Source organism: Mustela nivalis (genome assembly GCF_964662115.1).
Source record: "Mustela nivalis genome assembly, chromosome: 12".
Taxonomy (NCBI): Eukaryota; Metazoa; Chordata; class Mammalia; order Carnivora; family Mustelidae; genus Mustela; species Mustela nivalis.
The window spans coordinates 19,534,605-19,553,261 of record NC_139031.1 but is presented as its reverse complement, the minus strand read 5'-3'; the positions used below and the strand labels follow the sequence as shown (position 1 = coordinate 19,553,261).

General features: G+C 51.7%; 1 protein-coding gene across 1 annotated transcript in view; it reads right to left on the bottom strand.

Annotated features, from left to right (window-relative positions):
• Positions 1-18,657, bottom strand: part of PLXNA4 (plexin A4) — a 419,828-nt gene that overhangs the window by 76,127 nt on the left and 325,044 nt on the right. Inside the window, exons 6-9 of the mRNA XM_082693997.1 lie at positions 15,012-15,135; positions 14,146-14,299; positions 12,781-12,880; positions 10,259-10,373 (exon numbers count right to left, since the gene is read on the bottom strand). Of these exons, the coding sequence (XP_082550123.1) occupies positions 10,259-10,373; positions 12,781-12,880; positions 14,146-14,299; positions 15,012-15,135 (493 nt within the window). The remainder of the gene's footprint in view (positions 1-10,258; positions 10,374-12,780; positions 12,881-14,145; positions 14,300-15,011; positions 15,136-18,657) is intronic.

Below are 18,657 nucleotides of genomic sequence, written 5' to 3'. Positions count from 1 at the left end.
CAGTCCTAGGCTGCCAAGAGTGGGGGCCGAGACACGCACCAGAGCAGCTCTGCAGTGAGCCCTGAGCCCCAGCTCTGGAAGGTGGGTCTTGACCACAGCAGGAGGGCCCAGGATGGTCCTCCATGCGTGGCTGAGTTGGGCAGTTGGGAATATTCGGGAATGAGCTCCAGAGACCTTTTAAAATCCAGAAGCTTCTGACTGCACTCTGTAGCCCCTGACCCTGAGGAAATGCCCCTCAGAGCAGACGCACATGGGGCACCTCTGGGATGCTAGCGAATGAGCACACATCCTTCAGGCTGGAGTGGGGCCCAGAGAACCTTGAGGGATGGGGAAAATGACTGGGGGAGGTCGTCAGCTATGTCCAGGGAGGGCTGTGGGGAAAAATGAGGTCAAATACAGAGTGTGGGTGCTCTGCCCTCTGTCCGCAGGTGGGGGCTAACACGTAGCTGGATTCTGAGGACCTGGGTGGAGAAGAGTCAGGAATGCCAGGCCTGATGGGCATAGAGTGACGCCTTCTGCAGATACAAGCAGGGCCTGGACCACCCCCTCCCACCCCCTGTCAGGCAAGCCCCAGCATCCTGCTGATGACTCCCGCTATGGCACTGTTACGGTCATGCTGAACCAGATGGCATCTGGGCAGGCTGGCCATCAAAAGCAGGGTGCACGCAGCTTTCTAAGGATGCAGCTCTGGGCAGGGGCTGCTGTCCTGTAACCCCAGCCCTCCTGCCCAGCAGAGCAAGGCAGAAAGGAGCTGCGGGGGAACGCTGGGCCGGGGGGGGAGGGGGTCTCAGGCACTCAGGCAGCTGGCAGCTGTCCCTCCTGGGTCTGCAGGCAAACTGGAGCCCCTTCTGTCGTTAAAAGTGGGGAGGGAGACGACCCGCATTCTAGTGGCCGCCACGCTTCTGACAATTTAGGGAACCTGAGCACATCGCACCCCTACTTGGAGACAACTTCCTTATCCATCAATCAGATGGGATCTGAGGACCCATTCAGCTCTTCCCAGTCCTGGTTCCGAGATTTGGGGTGGTCTCACCTCTGCCCTTCCTGATTACCCTGGGGCCTTACTACAGGAGAGCAGATGTCCCAGGCCCACTCAGCGAACCCTTTCCCTCCTTCCGGGTGCCCGTACATTTATTCTGCAAAGCAGCTAGCAGTGGCCTGGCAGACCCCGCTGTCTCTCACTTCTGGATATGTCCCCCAAAGAACTGAAAGCAGAGACTAGAACAGATCCTTGTTCACCCCTGTTCATAGCAACATTACTCACCACAGCCAAAAGGTGGGAGCCACCCAAGCGTCCATCAGCGGACGTATGGATAAGCAACACGTGACATATACTGACAATGGAGTATGATTCTGTCTTAAAAGGAAGGAAATCTTCACGCACGTTACAGTGTGACTGAATCTGAAAACATTATACTAAGTGAAATAAGCCAGTCACAATAGGACAACAGATCACGAGATCCACTCATATGAAGCACCTAGAATAATCAAATGTATAGAGACAGAATGGTAGTTTCTGGGGAGTCCGTGTTTAACGGGGACAGGGTTTCGGTTGGGAACGATGAAGTGTTCTGGAGACAGATAGTGGCGATGGTTGCACAACAGTGTGAATGTGCTTAATACCACCGAACGGTGCTTAAAACTGGTGAAGATGATAGGTTTCATGTGTGTGTTCTTCCACAATTAAAAATCACTGAAAACACAGAGGAGCAGCAGGAGGGTTGAGAAGGAGGGGAGCAATGACCTGGGCACATGGCCTCGGGATCCCACATGAACAGGGTCTTAACAGCTCCATCCTGTGCCCCCACCTCGGCCGCCACCTCAGCAACCTCCCACCCCCCTCACTCCCCAGCACCGGCCCCAGCAAGATGAGAATGCAGGACCCAGAGCAGGGAGTTTCAAGCCAGAGGGTCCTGACTGCACTTTCTCCTTTTCCTGAGGCCCTGGGGCAGCTCTCCTCTGCCTCAAGCATTCCCAAGCCTGCCCTCCCCTCCTGCTCCATCCACATCGGCACCGTCAGGGAGCTGGGTCTATGGTTGCGTTTGGAGGAAGAGAAGTCGTGCATGGCTGGCTCCCACCGCCTACCGCAAAATGTTATTCCCGTCCATGAACAATGCTCAGGAGATGTCTGGAATCTGGGAGTCCTCTGGACCAACCTAATGGATCCACCCTGCTTTACAAAGGAGAAACTGAGGCAGGGAGCGGAAACATGGCTTAGCGGCAGCAGATGTGTTGGCCGCTGAAGAAGGTAACTGCCAACCCACTCTATCTCCTCCCCTTAATGAAAGAGGCAAGTTCCTACTGGTAGACCGGGACCCCCTCAGGAGAAAGTGGTGGGTCTGGAAAGATCTCCTGGAGGTCCCGCTATATCCTCCTGTGGGAATGGGACATTGCCTGGGGCTGGGCTGCTCCTAGTCCAGGACCTGGGCAGACCCGTAAGACTCTCTCCCCCGTAAGATTCTCACTGAGGCTTGGCGCACGTTCTTTAATGAGTCCTGATTGCCAGTGGCCCCATAAAGGCTTAGTTTGCATATAAAAAGGTTGGCAGGTCTGAGAGTAAGTTCATTAATAATAATTGGAGAGGCCCACGGCTGGGCCGGGCCCATTTTCCTCTGGTGGCACTGATGGTTGACCCCAGTGTCCCTCCTAATTGAAATGTAAAATGGCAATTTTTCTCTAGGCAGCAAGGCAGGAAGGGACGGTCGCCACCACACTGTCCCCTCCTTCCACCCCGCTTCTCAGATCCTGACCTGCCTCGCCCTGAGATTCCAGGTGTAAAACCACCTCTAAGGCTAAGTCTCGTGGGAAGTGGCAGAGAAACCACCGTTCTCTCTGAGTTGGGTCCCAAGACCTCACTTCCAAGCACCTCCACCAAGGCCTGGGGCTCAGGCAATCACCTTTGAGAGTCCTTCGCTAAACTAGCTGGGGAGTCTCAAAACGGAACACAAGCCTGTCTTCCTCCTGCTCATTTCAGAGCCTTTAAGCGCTCTAATCATTGCTTGGCTTAATTCTAAGTGGAGATTAAAAACTCCTCCTCCAAAGAGCTTTTGGTGTGTGTGGTGGGGGGGTGCAGAGGTAGTTCCCATGAACTACCATCTATAAAGCATCTGATACAGAGGGAACAAGCATTCAACAAATGTTCGCTTCTCCTCGTCTCCCGCTGCCCAGTTCAGGCTGCACCTGTTCCCCCATCTACTCCCTGTTCCTACATCACTGCCGAAGGACCCATCTCCCCCACTCCCGCCTCTGTGTGCTTTTCCACCAATACCCCATCAGCTCCCATAGTCCAGCTTTTCCCCCTTCTAGACTTCAGAGCCTGATGACTTCAACAGCTCCAAATGTCCAAGACAGAAGGAAACAGGGACAGAAGCCCCATGTCTGTCCACTGCTCTTCTAACAACAGTCCCCTCTTCTGGAAGATGACAGCCTACAGCCGGCATGTGCTCTGTGCTCTGAGATGGGATCTCTGCCGGCCAACCATGTGGCTTCGGGCAAGTCCCTCAGACCTTCTGGGTCTCCTCGGCCACAGAATGAAGAGGCTGGTTTAAATTCAGTGAGTTCTATGGTCCTAGGTCTATTATTAACCCAATAGATGGCTTGGGACACACCATTATACAGCCTTTCTGTAAAGGCTTTCTAAAGCTCAGTTTTCCCATCTCTAGAGCTGATCTAGCTCTGGGTGTGACATTCAAACACGGATCAGCTGCACGAACACTGGAAGGGGCTGGTTGGTGAAGGGACCTTCTGGAAGGGGCCATTTATCTCCCAGTAGGGAAGTATTTTAATATTTTAGTAACTGGCCCATGGCTACCTGGTACAGTTAGGCAGTGAGTGGTGCTTTCATGATTCTAGCACAAGGGGTTCGTGGATGGCAATCTACCCCCTCCATCACCTTCCACATGCTTTCCTGTTTGCTATCTTGTTTCACAGCCCAATACGTCTAACTGCCCCCACGTTCATGACAAAGGACCCAAGGACACCAATTACCTCATTCAGTTCCCACAATGATGAACACAATATTTTCATCTGATCATCTTCCTGACTTTTGTCCCCAGATGATGCTCAAGGCCCCCATACAGAATTCCTCAAAGACCCAACCCTCTTCTCTTTTTCAAGGAAGAGAGTTCTCCGAGCTATCACGTGACGGGGCCAGCTCTCCGAGGTGGAAAGCACCTGCATTTAACAAGATTACGTGGACACAAACGCATACATTCGGAGCCAGATTCCCTTGGAGACTGTTCTGCCTATGGCGACACTCTGCAGTCGTAAGAAGTGTGGGTTGAGAGTGGCAGTGGTTTGCGGTGCAAGGAAATCTTGAACGTCCTGGCTTTCAGGTGCTGGCTGCAGGGGGGCCCCAGGTCAACTGCCCAGCCCCACGCATGTTTTTGGTTTTCCCTGAAATGCACGTAGAAGTAAAGAGAGCACTGCTAATTCCAGGGAGCGGGAACATCATGTCAAAGTTTGAAAGCAAAAAGAGGCCTTTCCATCCGCCGTGTCCAGCCTACCAGTGGCGGCTTTATAGAGAGGTTTTAATGCGTATTTAAATAATTGAACAAGGACACAAAGCGTGCTGCTGAGCCGAGAGAGAAAACACTGCCCTTAGGGCTGGTGCTGCCTGGGCAAGGGGGCGGGAGGTCTGTGGATTTACAGCCCCTGGTGTGCGTACATGATGAGGGCCCTAACTCTCTGGTTGTTACAGCAACACTGGGGAACTGTGAAGCTCTAGGGGAGCACGGGGCAGAGGTGGCACCTAGGGGCAGCAAAGGAATAAATGATTTGCGGGGCACAGCTCTAGCCACAATGTCACCTCGGCCCCCATCAATTCCAAAGAAGCCAGCCCTAGCCCTAACCAACCCTCCCTCCTAAATTTACACTCACCTTCCCAGACCTGTGGCGCGCAATACAAAAATCTAACGCGCCATATATTTTCTTGCTGTTGCCCAAGTTTATAATGCCATTAGTGTGATCTACGATGGGCTGGTTTATGGAGAGAGCAACGTAATAATACAGAAAGGAAATACCCATAACCTCAAGGGGGGGTGGGGCAGACGAGATTGATGGAAAGTGCAATTGTCTGGAGGCACAGCAGTCCAGAAATGGAGACCTGGAGTGGGGGGTGGCGCGCGGGTTGGAAGCAAGTTCTTTGGCTACGTTTGGCTTTGTTTTCTCAAAGGAGGGTGAAGGGCATGGCAAGGGTGGTTTTTTTCCCTTGGGTCGGGCCCCAGGAAGGGTTCTTCTTGCCAGAATCACTGACAAGGTAGTTGACCCGATTTCCCTCCAGAGTCCCGTGGGGGGTAAATGCCTTTGGGTTGCCCGGTCTCAGTCCAGGGGCTTGGACCCTGCCCACCCTGCTGGCTCTTTGTTCTTGGAGAAGACTGACCATGGGGGCTGGCAGACATTATGATTCCCATGTTGTCTACAGATGCATGTCTGGGGCGTGGGGGTGGGAGGGAATATGGGAAGAACCTTTCCAGCACTGTTTTGGAAATCAGATAGAATTCATTTTGCCTCTTCTGATCGTATGCCTGCTCCCTGGAGGAGATGCCGTTTGAACTTCTAGCAAAGCGGGCCTCTAGGAGCTTTCTCTCCAAGCCCGTGCACCGTGGGCCTTCCTAGCAAAGCCCATCTGGTCTGATGCCCAGGGAACAGCTTCAGCAGCTGACTTTGCTTTTTAGTTTAGATGAGAGATAACAGTAAAATCGTCTATGGAGGATAAATTCTTGTCAGTGGATTTTCTTTTCCATGCAAGTTCACCTTTCTTCCTTGTGGATCACCTTTATTAGTGTGTGGGCCTGAAGGGGGCTCCTGCCATGGAGCCTGGGGACTCCAAAGCCATTCAGGGACCAGAGCCCCTTCCCACCTGGTAGAGGTGGGGGTGTGTCCCTGTTAACAGCTGTCACCAGGAAAGGCTATTCCATTGGAAAGAAGGAATCTCTCCCGACTCTGGGAGAACTGGGCCAAGAGCAGAAGACTCACCTCACATTGGCCTTCCTCACCTTCCTCTCTCGTTTCTCTTTGGTACGCAGGATCTAGCAGCTGATCTAAAGACCCAGCCTTGTGATTGTGATGCCATCATTAGTGGAAACAAAATCGTTCCTTGTAACTGGAATATAGTTACTACAAACAACGTGTGTTTATTGGGCATTCTATTTCTAAGAATTGTAATTACGCTAGAATACTTGTCATTAATATAATTACAACAATGATCGACCAGTGCTCTGTTCCAGACCAATAACTTCACCTGAATGCACTCTTTGTTCGGGGTGGGGGGGAAGAGGTAATTCAACATCTCTGGCGACAGTCAACAAAGCCAGTGTTGAAACGGGAAGACACAGGGATGAAAGCCTTCCTGGGGATACAAGATGGTGCTGGGGCAATGCAGAGCCCCCTGGCAGTCTCCCTCTTGACTGACAAAAGGACACTCTCTGCGTCCCCAAACTCAGATGTTGAAAGGCAATGAAAGCCTGGGGACTTCCAGAAGAACCTCTGGGCCTGACTCCCCCTTTTTCCCTATGGGGATGAGTCAGGGCCTGGATGTCCAGGGGGGCCTCCTGCCCTGAGGCTAAGCAGCAGTCACCCTGGTAGCTGGGACAGGAAACCACCGTCTGGACCTGAGCACTCATTGTCCAAGACCACTTCTTGGGCATGGACCGCCCCTTGGTGCTTTCCAGCTTCCTTCCACTTACCATTAGAGAACATTAGAGATCATGGAGACCAACGGTTCCATTTCACCCAACTCTAAATGCAGACTACAGATGTCTTAGGCACCTTGGAAGCTCTCGCAATGCCTCCATATGGGAAAAGCTCAGGAACTGGGTAATGGAGGATGAAATGTGACCCCCAGGGGAAGCTTGGACTACCAGACTCTTCCCCTGGCAGGTGGAGGGAACCCTTGTGTCTGGGGGCTTCTATAAAATCACCTTTCAAATGTCTGCTTTTCTTTCTTTATGCCTTATTCCTGCTACTCTCTCCCTAGAAACAAAAATATAGAGAACAAAATAACAACATAAAAAAGTAGTCACCTTAATTCCATTAGCATCCAGGGGCTTTCTTCTCAAGCTCTGAGCACAATGGCCTCCTTCCATGACCCCAAATGGCTGGACCAGTCAAGAGCCCACAACTATTTATTACTTCTTTCCCCTTTGGTGCATACCCCAGGAAGATGCCACAACCATGACCATCATGAAGTGCTCTTGTCTGGATTCTTCTCTGTGTTATACTCAAAATGGCCCCAGTATTGAGGTGGGAAGAAAGCAGTCCCCAAACTTGGACCAGAGACACAGCCTCAGAGCCTCCCTTTCTTAGACTAAATAAACATCCAGGAAAAAGAAGAGCAAAAGTGACTTCCACTCAGTGATGATGAGGGAGGCATGTATTTCAAGTTCTCTGGGAGCCTCTCACTCTAATGGCCTGCCCTGCTCACCATAACAGACCTCAGGGGAAATGGACAGTGTCTAAGAGTGGCCGTGGTAGGTCAGCTCATCATCACCTTCCATGGGCCATGTTCCTCCAGGCCTCCTTCCTGGGAGCCCAGACATCAGACTCTTGGAGGCAGTGTGCCTCGCTGGCAAACTTTGTAGGTTGGGGGCTGTGTCTGGCTGGCAACATGGTCCCTCCGAGACATCGTCCTCCTACAGGGATCCCTGAAGTGCCCTGGGAAACATGGTAGGCTTTTGTTTTATTCTCTCCTAGCTCTTTTTTCCTCTTTCTGAGCAGCAGATGCAAGCTTCTTTTATATATTTAAAAGAAAGAAACTTGGGACAAGAGGAGCAAACAAGAAAGAAAAAGCAGAAATTTGAAAACCTCCTTCAAGGTAATTAAATGATTAGGGGCCTTTGAAATCCATCAGATGGCTCAATTGTTTCTGCTTTCATCTGGTTCATCCTTGGCCCTCTCCACACATGAAACCCGTGCCAGACACACCAGTCTGGAAAGCTGGAGAGAGGCTGAAAACCTCTTTGTTTCTGCCTCCAGCAAGTAACTTGCAGGTTCCTGAATGAGGTAAGATGTTTCTTCCTGGGCCCTCGGCCCCTGGTCCAGGGTGGGAGGTGAAGCACACCTTCCTCTCCTGACCACATGCCTCAAGATAAAGGCTCAGGGTTAAGGGGACTGGACAGCATTTTTTCAGGGTCTTCATGCCAATGGTGTGCCTTTTGCTGTCAAACCCACGTCTGTCCTACTAACTTGAGATCCATTTCATCTTAAAGAGGAACAGGATTGGCACACAATTAGCTTTACATTCCTTTTTAAAGCCAACATGTAATCTCCTTCCTCCTTCTCCCCATAAAGGGACCATCTAAGTCTCGATCTCTTTTGTCGCTTGTGATCAAGAACAGCCATTTCTAGCCATTAACAAACCTTATCCTAGAGGGAGAGGGCTTTATGTCTGGAGACTTCCATAGCCTCTTCTTCCTTCTCTTTGTTCCTCTCTTATTTCTTTCTGCTTTCCTCCTCATGTGCTGCCCTCAGTAGGACCATCTTCTCCCTGTGAGCACCTCACCACTCCTTGCCTTTACCTCGAAAATCAATTGTCCTGTCCACCATCTCCCTGTAGACCTCCTGCTCAGCCATCAGAGTCCAGGAAGGTGGGATATAGAGTTTGGGTTTTCTCATGGCCAGGCACAGATCAGTCACTGCCCCTGTGGGCTGACAGAGCCCCACACGGCGGGTGTTGGTAGTGGGAAGTACAACCCTCTTCCCTTTCAGCCTCAGACACAAGACAGCTTCCTCCTGCCATTAAGGGTTTGGCCAAAGCCAGGGTTTGCACGGGAGTAGAAGTCAGGGAGAAGGGGACAAGGGCACTGTGATGGGCCTCTCTGTTCTCACCGTTCCCCTCCTGTCCCCCAAACAGCTTTCATGCTTCCTGCACCAGGACCGCGCTCAACTCTCATAGCTGTGGGGTTTGCCACACAGTCATGGCACCCGCCTGGGTATGGGAAGGGGCCAGAAGGTACACCCAAGGCTGGGGAAGGGAGTGAAGATGCTGGAAACTGTCTTGGTCCAGTGTTGATGGAGAGAGTGTGGGCCAGGCTGGAAGCTCTGTTCCCGCAGTCAGTGGGGTCTAACCAACACTCTGTGTGTGTGTGTGTATGTGTATCTTTCTATTTTAAATAACCACTTTCTAGAGCAACCACTCTGTTCAGTCCTACTGGCCTAATGGATGGAGTCACGCAAGCACCATAATGGCTGAACAACAGCAGACTTTTCCAAAGTATTTTTAAACCCATTATCTTTGAGGTCCTGGCCCAGAAATTCACATCCTAAGAAAAGCAGCAACAGAGGCATAGAGTATTTCTATTATAATGATGAATAGTGTTTAAGGATAAGAATAGGTGCGCCCAGGGGTGGGGAATGGGTGTGGGGGAGGCTCAGTCTGTTAAGCATCCGACTCTTGGTTTCAGCTCAGGTCATGACCTCAGGGTCATGAGATCCAGCCCCTTGTTGGGCTCTGCACTCAGCGGGGAGTCTGCTTGAGATTCTCTCTCCCTCCCCCATCTCTCCTCCCGTGCACCCACTCCTTCTTTCTCTCAAAACAAAACAAAACAACAACCACCAAAGGAAGGATAAGAGTTAAGATTGGGCGAGAATAACAACACAGCTTCTTAGCCATTAGCCAACTCTAGTGATTCCCAAATGGGACCATGCTATAGAACCACCAACTACCAAGCCCAGCCTCAGAGTTTCTCATCCAGTGGGTCTGGGGTGGGGTGGTTAACTTTGAGTTTCCAACAAGTTCACAGGTAATGCTGATGCCACTGATCTGGAAACCACATGCGGAGAACCACCACTCTGGTTGATAAGTTGACCTACCTATCTTTCTTTCTTTCTTTCTTTCTCTCACCCTGTTACTCCACTTGTCCAATTTGATCTCAGATATGCTCTGAGAGACAGCCAAGGAGTCTATACATAGTCTTGCTGTGTACTTGTAATTATTTCTATCACACACACACATACCAGCCCATCTCTCTGGAATTGTTCCAGAACTCACCTGGCATGTGGAGGGTCTTCATGGCTAGAGTGACCTAGAATGTACCTTTGCCTATAGCTGACCCTCCAGGACTGACCCCGAGCCCACTGGCCCCAGAGCAGGACTTTGCACCTTTACTGCTTTCATGTCGTGGTCTCTTAAGAGTCAGGGTTGGGGTAGAAGTCAGTCCTGTAGGATTTACCTTTGTTTTCTCTTCTTAAGGGCAGGCCTGCTTCTTATGCCCCATGCTCATGGCAAGAAGCACTCACCATGCTCAGTGCCCAGACCTACCTCAGGCAGCTTGACTCGGCCTTCCTGGAAGGAGCAAGTCTTGGGGTCATGGGTACAGACGTGCCGGTATTTGCACCAGTGGCATCGGTATGGGCTCTCAACACAGGACAGGCACCTGTGCACAGAGGAGGAACAGGCACAAATTACAGAGCTTTGGTGAACCCAAAGCAGAGGGACTAAGACATCTGAGTCTAGCTAAATATTTTTTAAACCACCTTCCAACACTCAGGAAGAGCAGATCTGATACAAATCTGTCCCTTTCAGCTTCAAGTTCTCAGGATGCCCAGATTCTGTGGCCTTCTCCCCCTCACACAGGTAGGTGAAAATGTTGATCCCCAATGGCCTAATCCACCACACTCCATCTCCACAGGGTGGTGCCTTCTTGTGTTGAACTAGGGGACAATGAGGTCTAGAGTAGAAGGGCCCACACATTTAGTGCTGAGAAAGAAATCGAGGTTGAATTCCAATTGACTCATGGATCTCACTGTCAAGGACCCACATGGCCCGCCCCAGCAGAGGAAGGTTCCAAGCTGCTCTCCCAGGGCAGTGGGTCTCCACACAGCCAGCAATCCAGCTTCTACACTCCACCCCCAAGAAACAAAGCTAACATGGTAAGAGCTTCTTCCTGCTTAAAACCCAGCATGGTTCCTGTCTTCCAGAGGGTAAAACCCAAATGCCTTGCCCTGCAGGCTGAGCCCTTTATGATGTCCAGGCCCACTGTCTCCACATGTGTTTGCTGCTTCAGCCGAGAACAGGCTGTGCTCTCCCCACGCTGTCTTTCTCCCTGGGGTACCACTTCCCCTTCCCTCACCAGCCCATCTCTTCTTCCTTCTTTGACCAATGGAGAGTTGGTCACCCTGGGCCGTTATCCCATTAACCACTCTGTTTATGTCTCTGGGACCATCCTGGTCTTGCTGTATCATATTTTACTTACTCACTGCCCAGTTCATCCACTAGTCACACGGCCATGACTTCTGGAAGCACAGCTTGGGTCTCTGAGTCCTACTCACTGTTGACCCTTCCTGTCTAATGACACTTCTTATATCTGGTAGATGCTTAAAATTATTTTCTGGACTGCCTGGAAACCTCTCACATGATTTTATCTGTCTACTCTGCTTTCCTAGAGGGACAAAAGAGGAGCAAGGGAAAAGGCCACCACGTGGTAAAGCCACGGGCAGCTCTGTGGCAAGAATCAGGAAGAGAATTCTGGCATCGATGCAACTTGTTTTTGGTCAGAAGGCCTGACTACCTCTTCGTTGGAGCCCCAGAGATAGCCAAGCACTGGACTCACACCTGCCATAACCAGATAGGTAGACTAACGTTCCACCAGCCCAGAGCCCAGAAGTGTCTTTGGTTATGTTAACTAGCTTGTTCTATAGGGAAAGGAAAACAGAATAGTGTTTAAAACAAGCAGGGCTTTATGAGATCAGGTCCTCTGGTTTTCCAGTGATGTTCCATGGAACCCTGGGGTTTCCATGAGTTTTGTTGGAGACAAGGAGATAGATGCGTGGGGTTTCAGGACAGCGCGGACCCAGGCCTTCCCAACCCTCAACCGGAGTAGCTCCTCCTTCCATTTGTTTTGTATATCGGGCTTCCACACCTAGTTTTGGTTGGAGAAAGGTTTCTCTGGCTCGTACCTTCTCAGTCTGCTCCAACTCCATCATTTTAGAGAGGAGATAATCATATAATAACAGCAAAAACATGAGCCATGCCCAGACAGTGGCTCTAAATGCTGTGCTTGTGGTGGCTCTTCTAGTCCTCACAGCTGTCTTGTGCACCAAGCTGGGCTGATGAGCACAGGCAGTGACCAGGGGCAGCGACTAGCCAACTGGGGCTATGCCCAGAAGGGCCCCAGCCATGTCAGTGGTGAAATATTTGGGTGACATTCTTGGAAGAAGGACTACAATTTCCCCCATGGACAGAGGACACTGGGACATGAATGGTTAAGTTTCCAGCTAGTCTGACTCCAGAGTCCAAGACTCTGGTCCCCATGCCTTCCCTTGGGTAGTGGATGCTTCAGACAGGGCCTGGGCTGCAGCTGGAGTTCACCAGCATGTGCCTTTGGGCCCCACTCTGATCCTCTGTAGTCAAAGTACTGAGCTAGCCCACAGGGGACTGGGGAGGGCTGACCCTTTGGTGCTTGGCCCGGACACCCATGGGGGCTCCTCTCCCTCCTCAGACCCCTCTTGTCACCCAGGGTGCTGGCTCCTCTGTTCTTCAGGTGAGGGGCACCGTCTGCCTCTGCAGATGGTGGGAACCACATCGGATTAGACAGATTGATGCCAGTGAAGATGTGTGGGCTACGGATTCGGAGGTTCTACACCAGTGGTTCTTACTCTGCTCATTCCTGCCTCTTCCCCTTAACCCTGTGGGTACAAGAGGAGGGGCCTTTCTTGCCTCCTTCTCCCTACAGGGCCTCTAGATGGCCACTCCTTGCCAAAAGTGCGGACACCTTCCATCTCTGGATGAACCTTGACCCCCGGGAACAGGGAGCTAGCTGAATGAGGCTAGGGGCCACTTACGAATTGTGGACGCTGCAATTGTAGAAGACAAAGCTGGTGCTGGCAAAGGTCATTCCTGTCTCCTTTGACTTGAGCTGCAGCTGGACGACATGGTGGTCCCCTGTGGGGTGGAGTCAACCACAAATTCAACGGGAGCCCAAGACTCTGTGTGAGGGTCCCCCTGAGAGTGATGCATCCTGGGAAGGGGGAGCCTGCCCCCCAGGGGTGCTCTCAGCCCTGGCAGGACTCTGATTCAGCTGGGCCCAGTCCTAGGACAGCCCTGAGAGCATCTGCAGAGGGCGCTTCTGGTCCATTCCTCTGTGCACGCTGTGTTGCTGGCACCTGCCCCTCCCATGCTCAGCAGCTTCTCTCCTGTCTGCCCACTGTGACAGGCTCCCATGCAGGGTGCCCAGGCCAGACTCTCAGAATTACACGCGCACGCGCACACACACACACACACACACACACACACACACACTGATTAGGTACCAGGAAGAATGTATAGGCTCTTCGTAACACTGCTGCAGGCCACGCACAAGGTCTTGCGTAAATGTGCGTGTGGTGCATGCCTAAGGTCATTCCTCATCTCGGTAAGGAGACACTCCCCACCTCTGGGCGGGGGCTCAGGGCTCCATCCCGGTGGCAGTTCCTGCAGTCCTCAGCTGGCACCAGGGAGGAGCTGGAGCCCATGTTTAATTCACAGTCTTGACCCCAGGCCCCCACTTCCAGGCTTGTTCTGTGCCTTCCCCGAGAGTCTCATTAATCAATCAGTGGGGAACAAATGTGACAAGCCCAAATGGGAGCACCAACATGGAATCAATCTGCACAGGCTGGGCCTGTCCCTCCCCAGTGTTGGGCCTCTTTCCACCCCCGTTCCTCCCAGTGCAGGTGGCCATGAACTTGCAGCTCTGGGAAGGCACGGCAGGGTGGGGATGGCAGGCAGTGGCCCGAGATCAGAGACCTAGCCGTGCAGGCAGGGTAAGGAGCCTGATGGGCCCTGGCATCTCCACCCCCACCCCTGCTCCTGACCAGCTTCCCCTCCCCCACGGCCCCTCCATGCTCGCCCGCTCAGGCTCCAGGACCGCCTCTGAACCCAGCTGGCACATTCTGATGCTGTCCTGGCCTTGCCCTCTCTCCATTCTCTTTGCAGCTTCTCCTCACCTAGGATGACACTGCCTCCAGGAAGCACACCTGGTTTCAACAGCCATTTGTAAGAGCAGTAAAAAGACACTCCATCCCCTTCTTCCGTATCATACCCACCAATGCACCCCTCTCCTGGCTCTCCCCTGTTTGTGGGCTCCCTCAATGCCCCCATGCCTGTCCCGAGTTCTCATCAGGGCGGGGGGAAAGACATGCCACCCAGCTTTGCCTCCGGGGACCACTCACCATTCTCGGTGATTATCCGGGGTACCTCCTTGGCTGCTGGGGAGTAGCACTGGATCTGATTGCCCACCACCAGCCCGTCCGTCTCTGACAGGTCCTCAAAGGTGCAGTTGACACCAGCTGACAGCTCCGGGACATTGTATGTCTCTAGGACCAGCTGTGAACAGCGGGGCAAGGGGAGAGAGAGGAAGAGAGTGAAGTGGGGGAAGGGAGGACGTGGAGAAAAGGAAGAAAGAGGGAGAGCAAGAGAGATCAGAGAGAAAGAAAGAGGGAAAACAGGAGGTGATATTGACATAGAGAAGAAGAGAACCAGTTGTTCACAAGACATAGAGGCAAAGTGGTGGGGTGCAAAGGGACAGACACAGACGAACCTTTATTACATATGAATGGATTTGGCCCCAGGAAACAGGAGTGCTTAGGGGATGAGTCTGTAGAAAGAAAGGCTGGCAGGACTGAGGTCTTGTGGTTAAGCTCCTCCTGATTGTCCCCAGTTTTGGAAAAATGGCAAACCAACCACCCAGCGCCCAATGCATGGCCACAGGAGCCATCCTGCCCTTTTCCCCCTCTGCATACGTTCTTCCCATCTTATAGACAAAGACGTCCTTCCCAACACCCTCCCTCTCTTGGTCACCCTTTCGATCCTGCTTGGTATCACACTTTTCCCTGTCTTTCTACCCATGGTGCAGAAAGCCTTTGCCCCATATCCCTGTGCCTGTTCCCCTCTTCCATCTCCAGGGATGCATCCTCTAACGCTGCTCTCGAGCAGCAAGGCTGGTCAGGTGGGGCCCAGCTCTCCCGAGAGGCCTTGGTGGGCTTCCATGGGGAGAGGGTTCTGCAGCGTCCCTGGACCCACATCCCCCTGCCCTTACCAGGACATTGTACTGGGAAACAGAGATGTTGCTGGGATGGACGGTCAGCCGGACGCACTGCTTCATCTCAGAGGCAAACCTGCGGGGCTCTCTGGACCGTGCACAGCGCTCCTTCCGGGTGCACCTGGGAGGGACAGAGTGATGCGTGACTCAGGAGATGGCCGCTTCCTCCAGCAAGGGGCCGAGACGGAGGTCAGACCCTGCCAGCAGCTCCCAGGACATGAACAAATTCAATATGTCCAGGACTGACCTTTCTGCCTCCTTCCTCCAGCCTGGTCCTCCCGACCATGGCCGAATTTAGCAAGTCTAATACCTAGTTGCCAAATGCAGAGACTCGAGGGTCATCCCAAAGACCCCTCCAGTACTCCTCTTTCCCATAAAGAGTAGCGGAGTCACTGCTCTACCTCCCCACTCATCCTCAGCCCTCCTCCCCACTTAGGTAAACTGAGAACTGCTCTCGATATATATATATATATATATATATATATATATATATATATATATATCGCTCTTGCAATATATATACAATATACTCTTGCAGATTTCCTCACCTTGTGTCACCCTCCAGACCAACCCTCCCTGCCCATTTCTTCTGTCCAACTTTCACCTACCCTTCCAGACATGGGTCTGCCATTATGCACTTGCAATCTCTCCCCTCCACCAGCCTAGGCAAAGTGAAGGACATCTGGGGGTTTCTTATCATCTAGAACTTCTCTGACTATACAATAATTATGGGTACCTCTTACCAGGTGTGAGTTCCAAAAAAGAGACCCTGCCTAACTTATTTTGAGATCCCCTGTATACCTCCGGTCCAGCAGACAGAACACAAATGTGGGTGGGGGGAGGAAGGGAAGGAAGGATCAAAGGAGCAGAGTGGATGCTTAGCAGCTGTGTCGCTCAAAGTACACTGTGTCACATGTGGATGCCATCCAGGGTGACCTGGGAACTCACAGGCCTAAGTGATGTGGCTTACATGCACCTGAGAATCACAGCCCTTCACCCAAATGTGCACAGCGTGCATGGGGAAGGTGCTTAAGCTCTCTGCTCCGGGGTCAGGCCATCCCTGCCTTCCAGTGGGAGTTCCCTGTACACACCTATCTGAGCTTTAGGGAGTAGCATTTAATCCAAGTCAGATAAACCATGGGCATGCGGACCTTCGCTGAGCTGCTGTGCTTTGGAAACTGCGGACCCCTGATTCTGCTGTGGGGGCAAGGGAAGCAGGGTCTTCAGAGAGACAGGCTGGGGTAAGCTGGGGCAGCCGGGAGATCATTCCTGAGTGGCTGATCTGCTCTGGTTAAAGAGAACAGAGTTCAGAGGAAGGAGGGTGTTGGGGACTGGAAGGGACAGGAATGAGCATCAGGCAAGGAGTTTAAGTACGAACCAGAAAGGCCAGGATGTCCTGTGGAGCCCGCATGGGGAGTGGATACTGGGGAGGGAGCATCCGCCTTGAGAAGCAGACAGGTGAAGCATGGCGCTAGAGATGAGGGAAGAGAGGCTCCAGGACATCCTGAGCCACTCTGGCAGTGACTGGGCACAGCGGAACATCACAGGGGAAGAAGACACCTTTGGCTTCAGGGGGACGGACAGCGTAACGGTGGAGAGTCAGGGGAGAATTCAGCAAATGAAGGAGAATTCACCGAAAGTGTGGACTAAATGCCGACAAGGAGACCCAGGGACAGAAAGGATGGCCACAGAGTAAACGGAGTGTGTAACGAGGAACTAGAAAACAATTCTGAGTCATACACTCACAGCTGCTGGCCACGGAGCACTTTGTAGGCACCACAGTTTAAGAGGTTTATGGCTCATGTCAACGTCTCTCAACAACGTCGCGAGGCAAGTACCACTGAAAAACCCATTTTATAGACCAGGAAACTGAAGAAAGAGTAGGTAAGTCACTTGCCCAAAGTCACCAGCTAATCAGAGAGAACCAGTATTTGAACACAGATGAACCCTGGAGCTTTTGTCCGTGACCGCTGCGCTGTACCTCCCCAAAGCTTCGAGACCGAAAAGCGAGGGTCAGACCACCTTGCTACAGACTAAACCCATCTCCCCACCATCTTGATGTTCTCTTCATGTGGCTTGAGGCGATGTCAAAATTTCCCTTCAAGCTTCATCTCCAGGCTAATCACTATTTTTGCCTGCCACATGGATGCACTCGGAATATCATTGCAACTGGTGACTTCTCTAGGATCCTTCTAGGAATCCTGAGAGCGAAGGGTCAGACACGATTGTGGTCACCTCCTGGGCACTCCCTGACTGCTCTAGCAGACCATGGCAACGAGGGCATCTGCCTAAAAGTCCTGGAAGTTAATTTACCAGGCTAGCTCCTCTGTGAGGACTTCATTACCTCCAGCCATTAAGCTAATGTTATGGACTTTTCCAGGGTGTCTGCACTGACATCGCTATTAATAGTGTTATTACTCCCATTAACGGTAGACCCAGAGAGCTGGTATGGGCTTAAATTATTCACTGACTCCCCAACTTTGAAGTTCTGACTTCCAAGAGCAATCAGAAGGTCTGAAAAATGTCTTTGATTAAATTACAAAGAGAGAAAAATGAACCTGCATCCAGGCCAAACTTAACCTGCCAAATAGAAATCTAGATGATGAAGAAAGGACCCCACCTCTCTTGCAGGGGTCCAAAGGCACTTGGCTGGAGGGATTTTAAGATGAGGTCTACCTGCATGGTTTGCTGCTTCCAAGGATCATGGAGTTGCGTCTTTCCATGGCTCCCCAAATTTGAGAGCCCCTGAACCAAATACTCGTCATCCCCTTCCCGCAGGTTAGGTCTTACCAAGAAAGCCACCTGTCGCTTACAATCTGAAACATCCCATCTAACCATGCAATTTTTGGCAAATTACTTAACCTCTTGATGCCTCAATTTTCTCTTCTACAAAATGGGGACAAAATAGCATCTACCACATAGTATTATTATGGAGAATGAAATGAGGTTATATAAGTGAAGTATTTAGAACAGGGCATAGCTCGCAGGCCATGAGCCTTCAATAAACATCCAGCAGTATTATGATCCCATCTCTGCTCTGCCTTCCTCACGCATGCCTTCCCGAACTGCAGCTGACACAGAAGCAAGCATTTTCAGACTGGCTCATGGGGCAAGCCAGAAACAGAAAGACAGAGATGGTTCCAGCAGTTTTCCTCCTAATGAGGGATGGGGGACCCCAGAGGCCAGGACGGAGGAAAAAGGGAAAGAGTGGTCTGGTTTGCTTGGAGCTCTGCTTTCTTACCAGCTGTCAAAGGGTATTGACTACTCAGCTCTCTTAGTGGAAAGTCAAGTTTAAGGTCAGTGTCAGGGATGTTTTGACATTTCTACTTTCCCTCAGGGCCCATGAGGGTGAGGCTGCAAATGTCCTAACGCACAGACCACTGACCTTAGATGTGATAGGATAATGGAGGGGAAGGACAGATCCCTTCTGAGTCCTTACCGGGTCTGTCAGGGTAATGGCCCCCTACTCTTCCAGGACTGTGATTTCTCATTAGCCCAGGCAAGAGCTGGCAAGTGTGCAAAGGATTCATGCATGACTTTTGGGGGATGTGCGGGGGTGATGGCTTAGATGTTTCCTTCAGTGGGTCTCCAGATGCTTCTTACAGCATTTCCTCTTATTCGGCTGCGGGAGGACCCTGGAGCT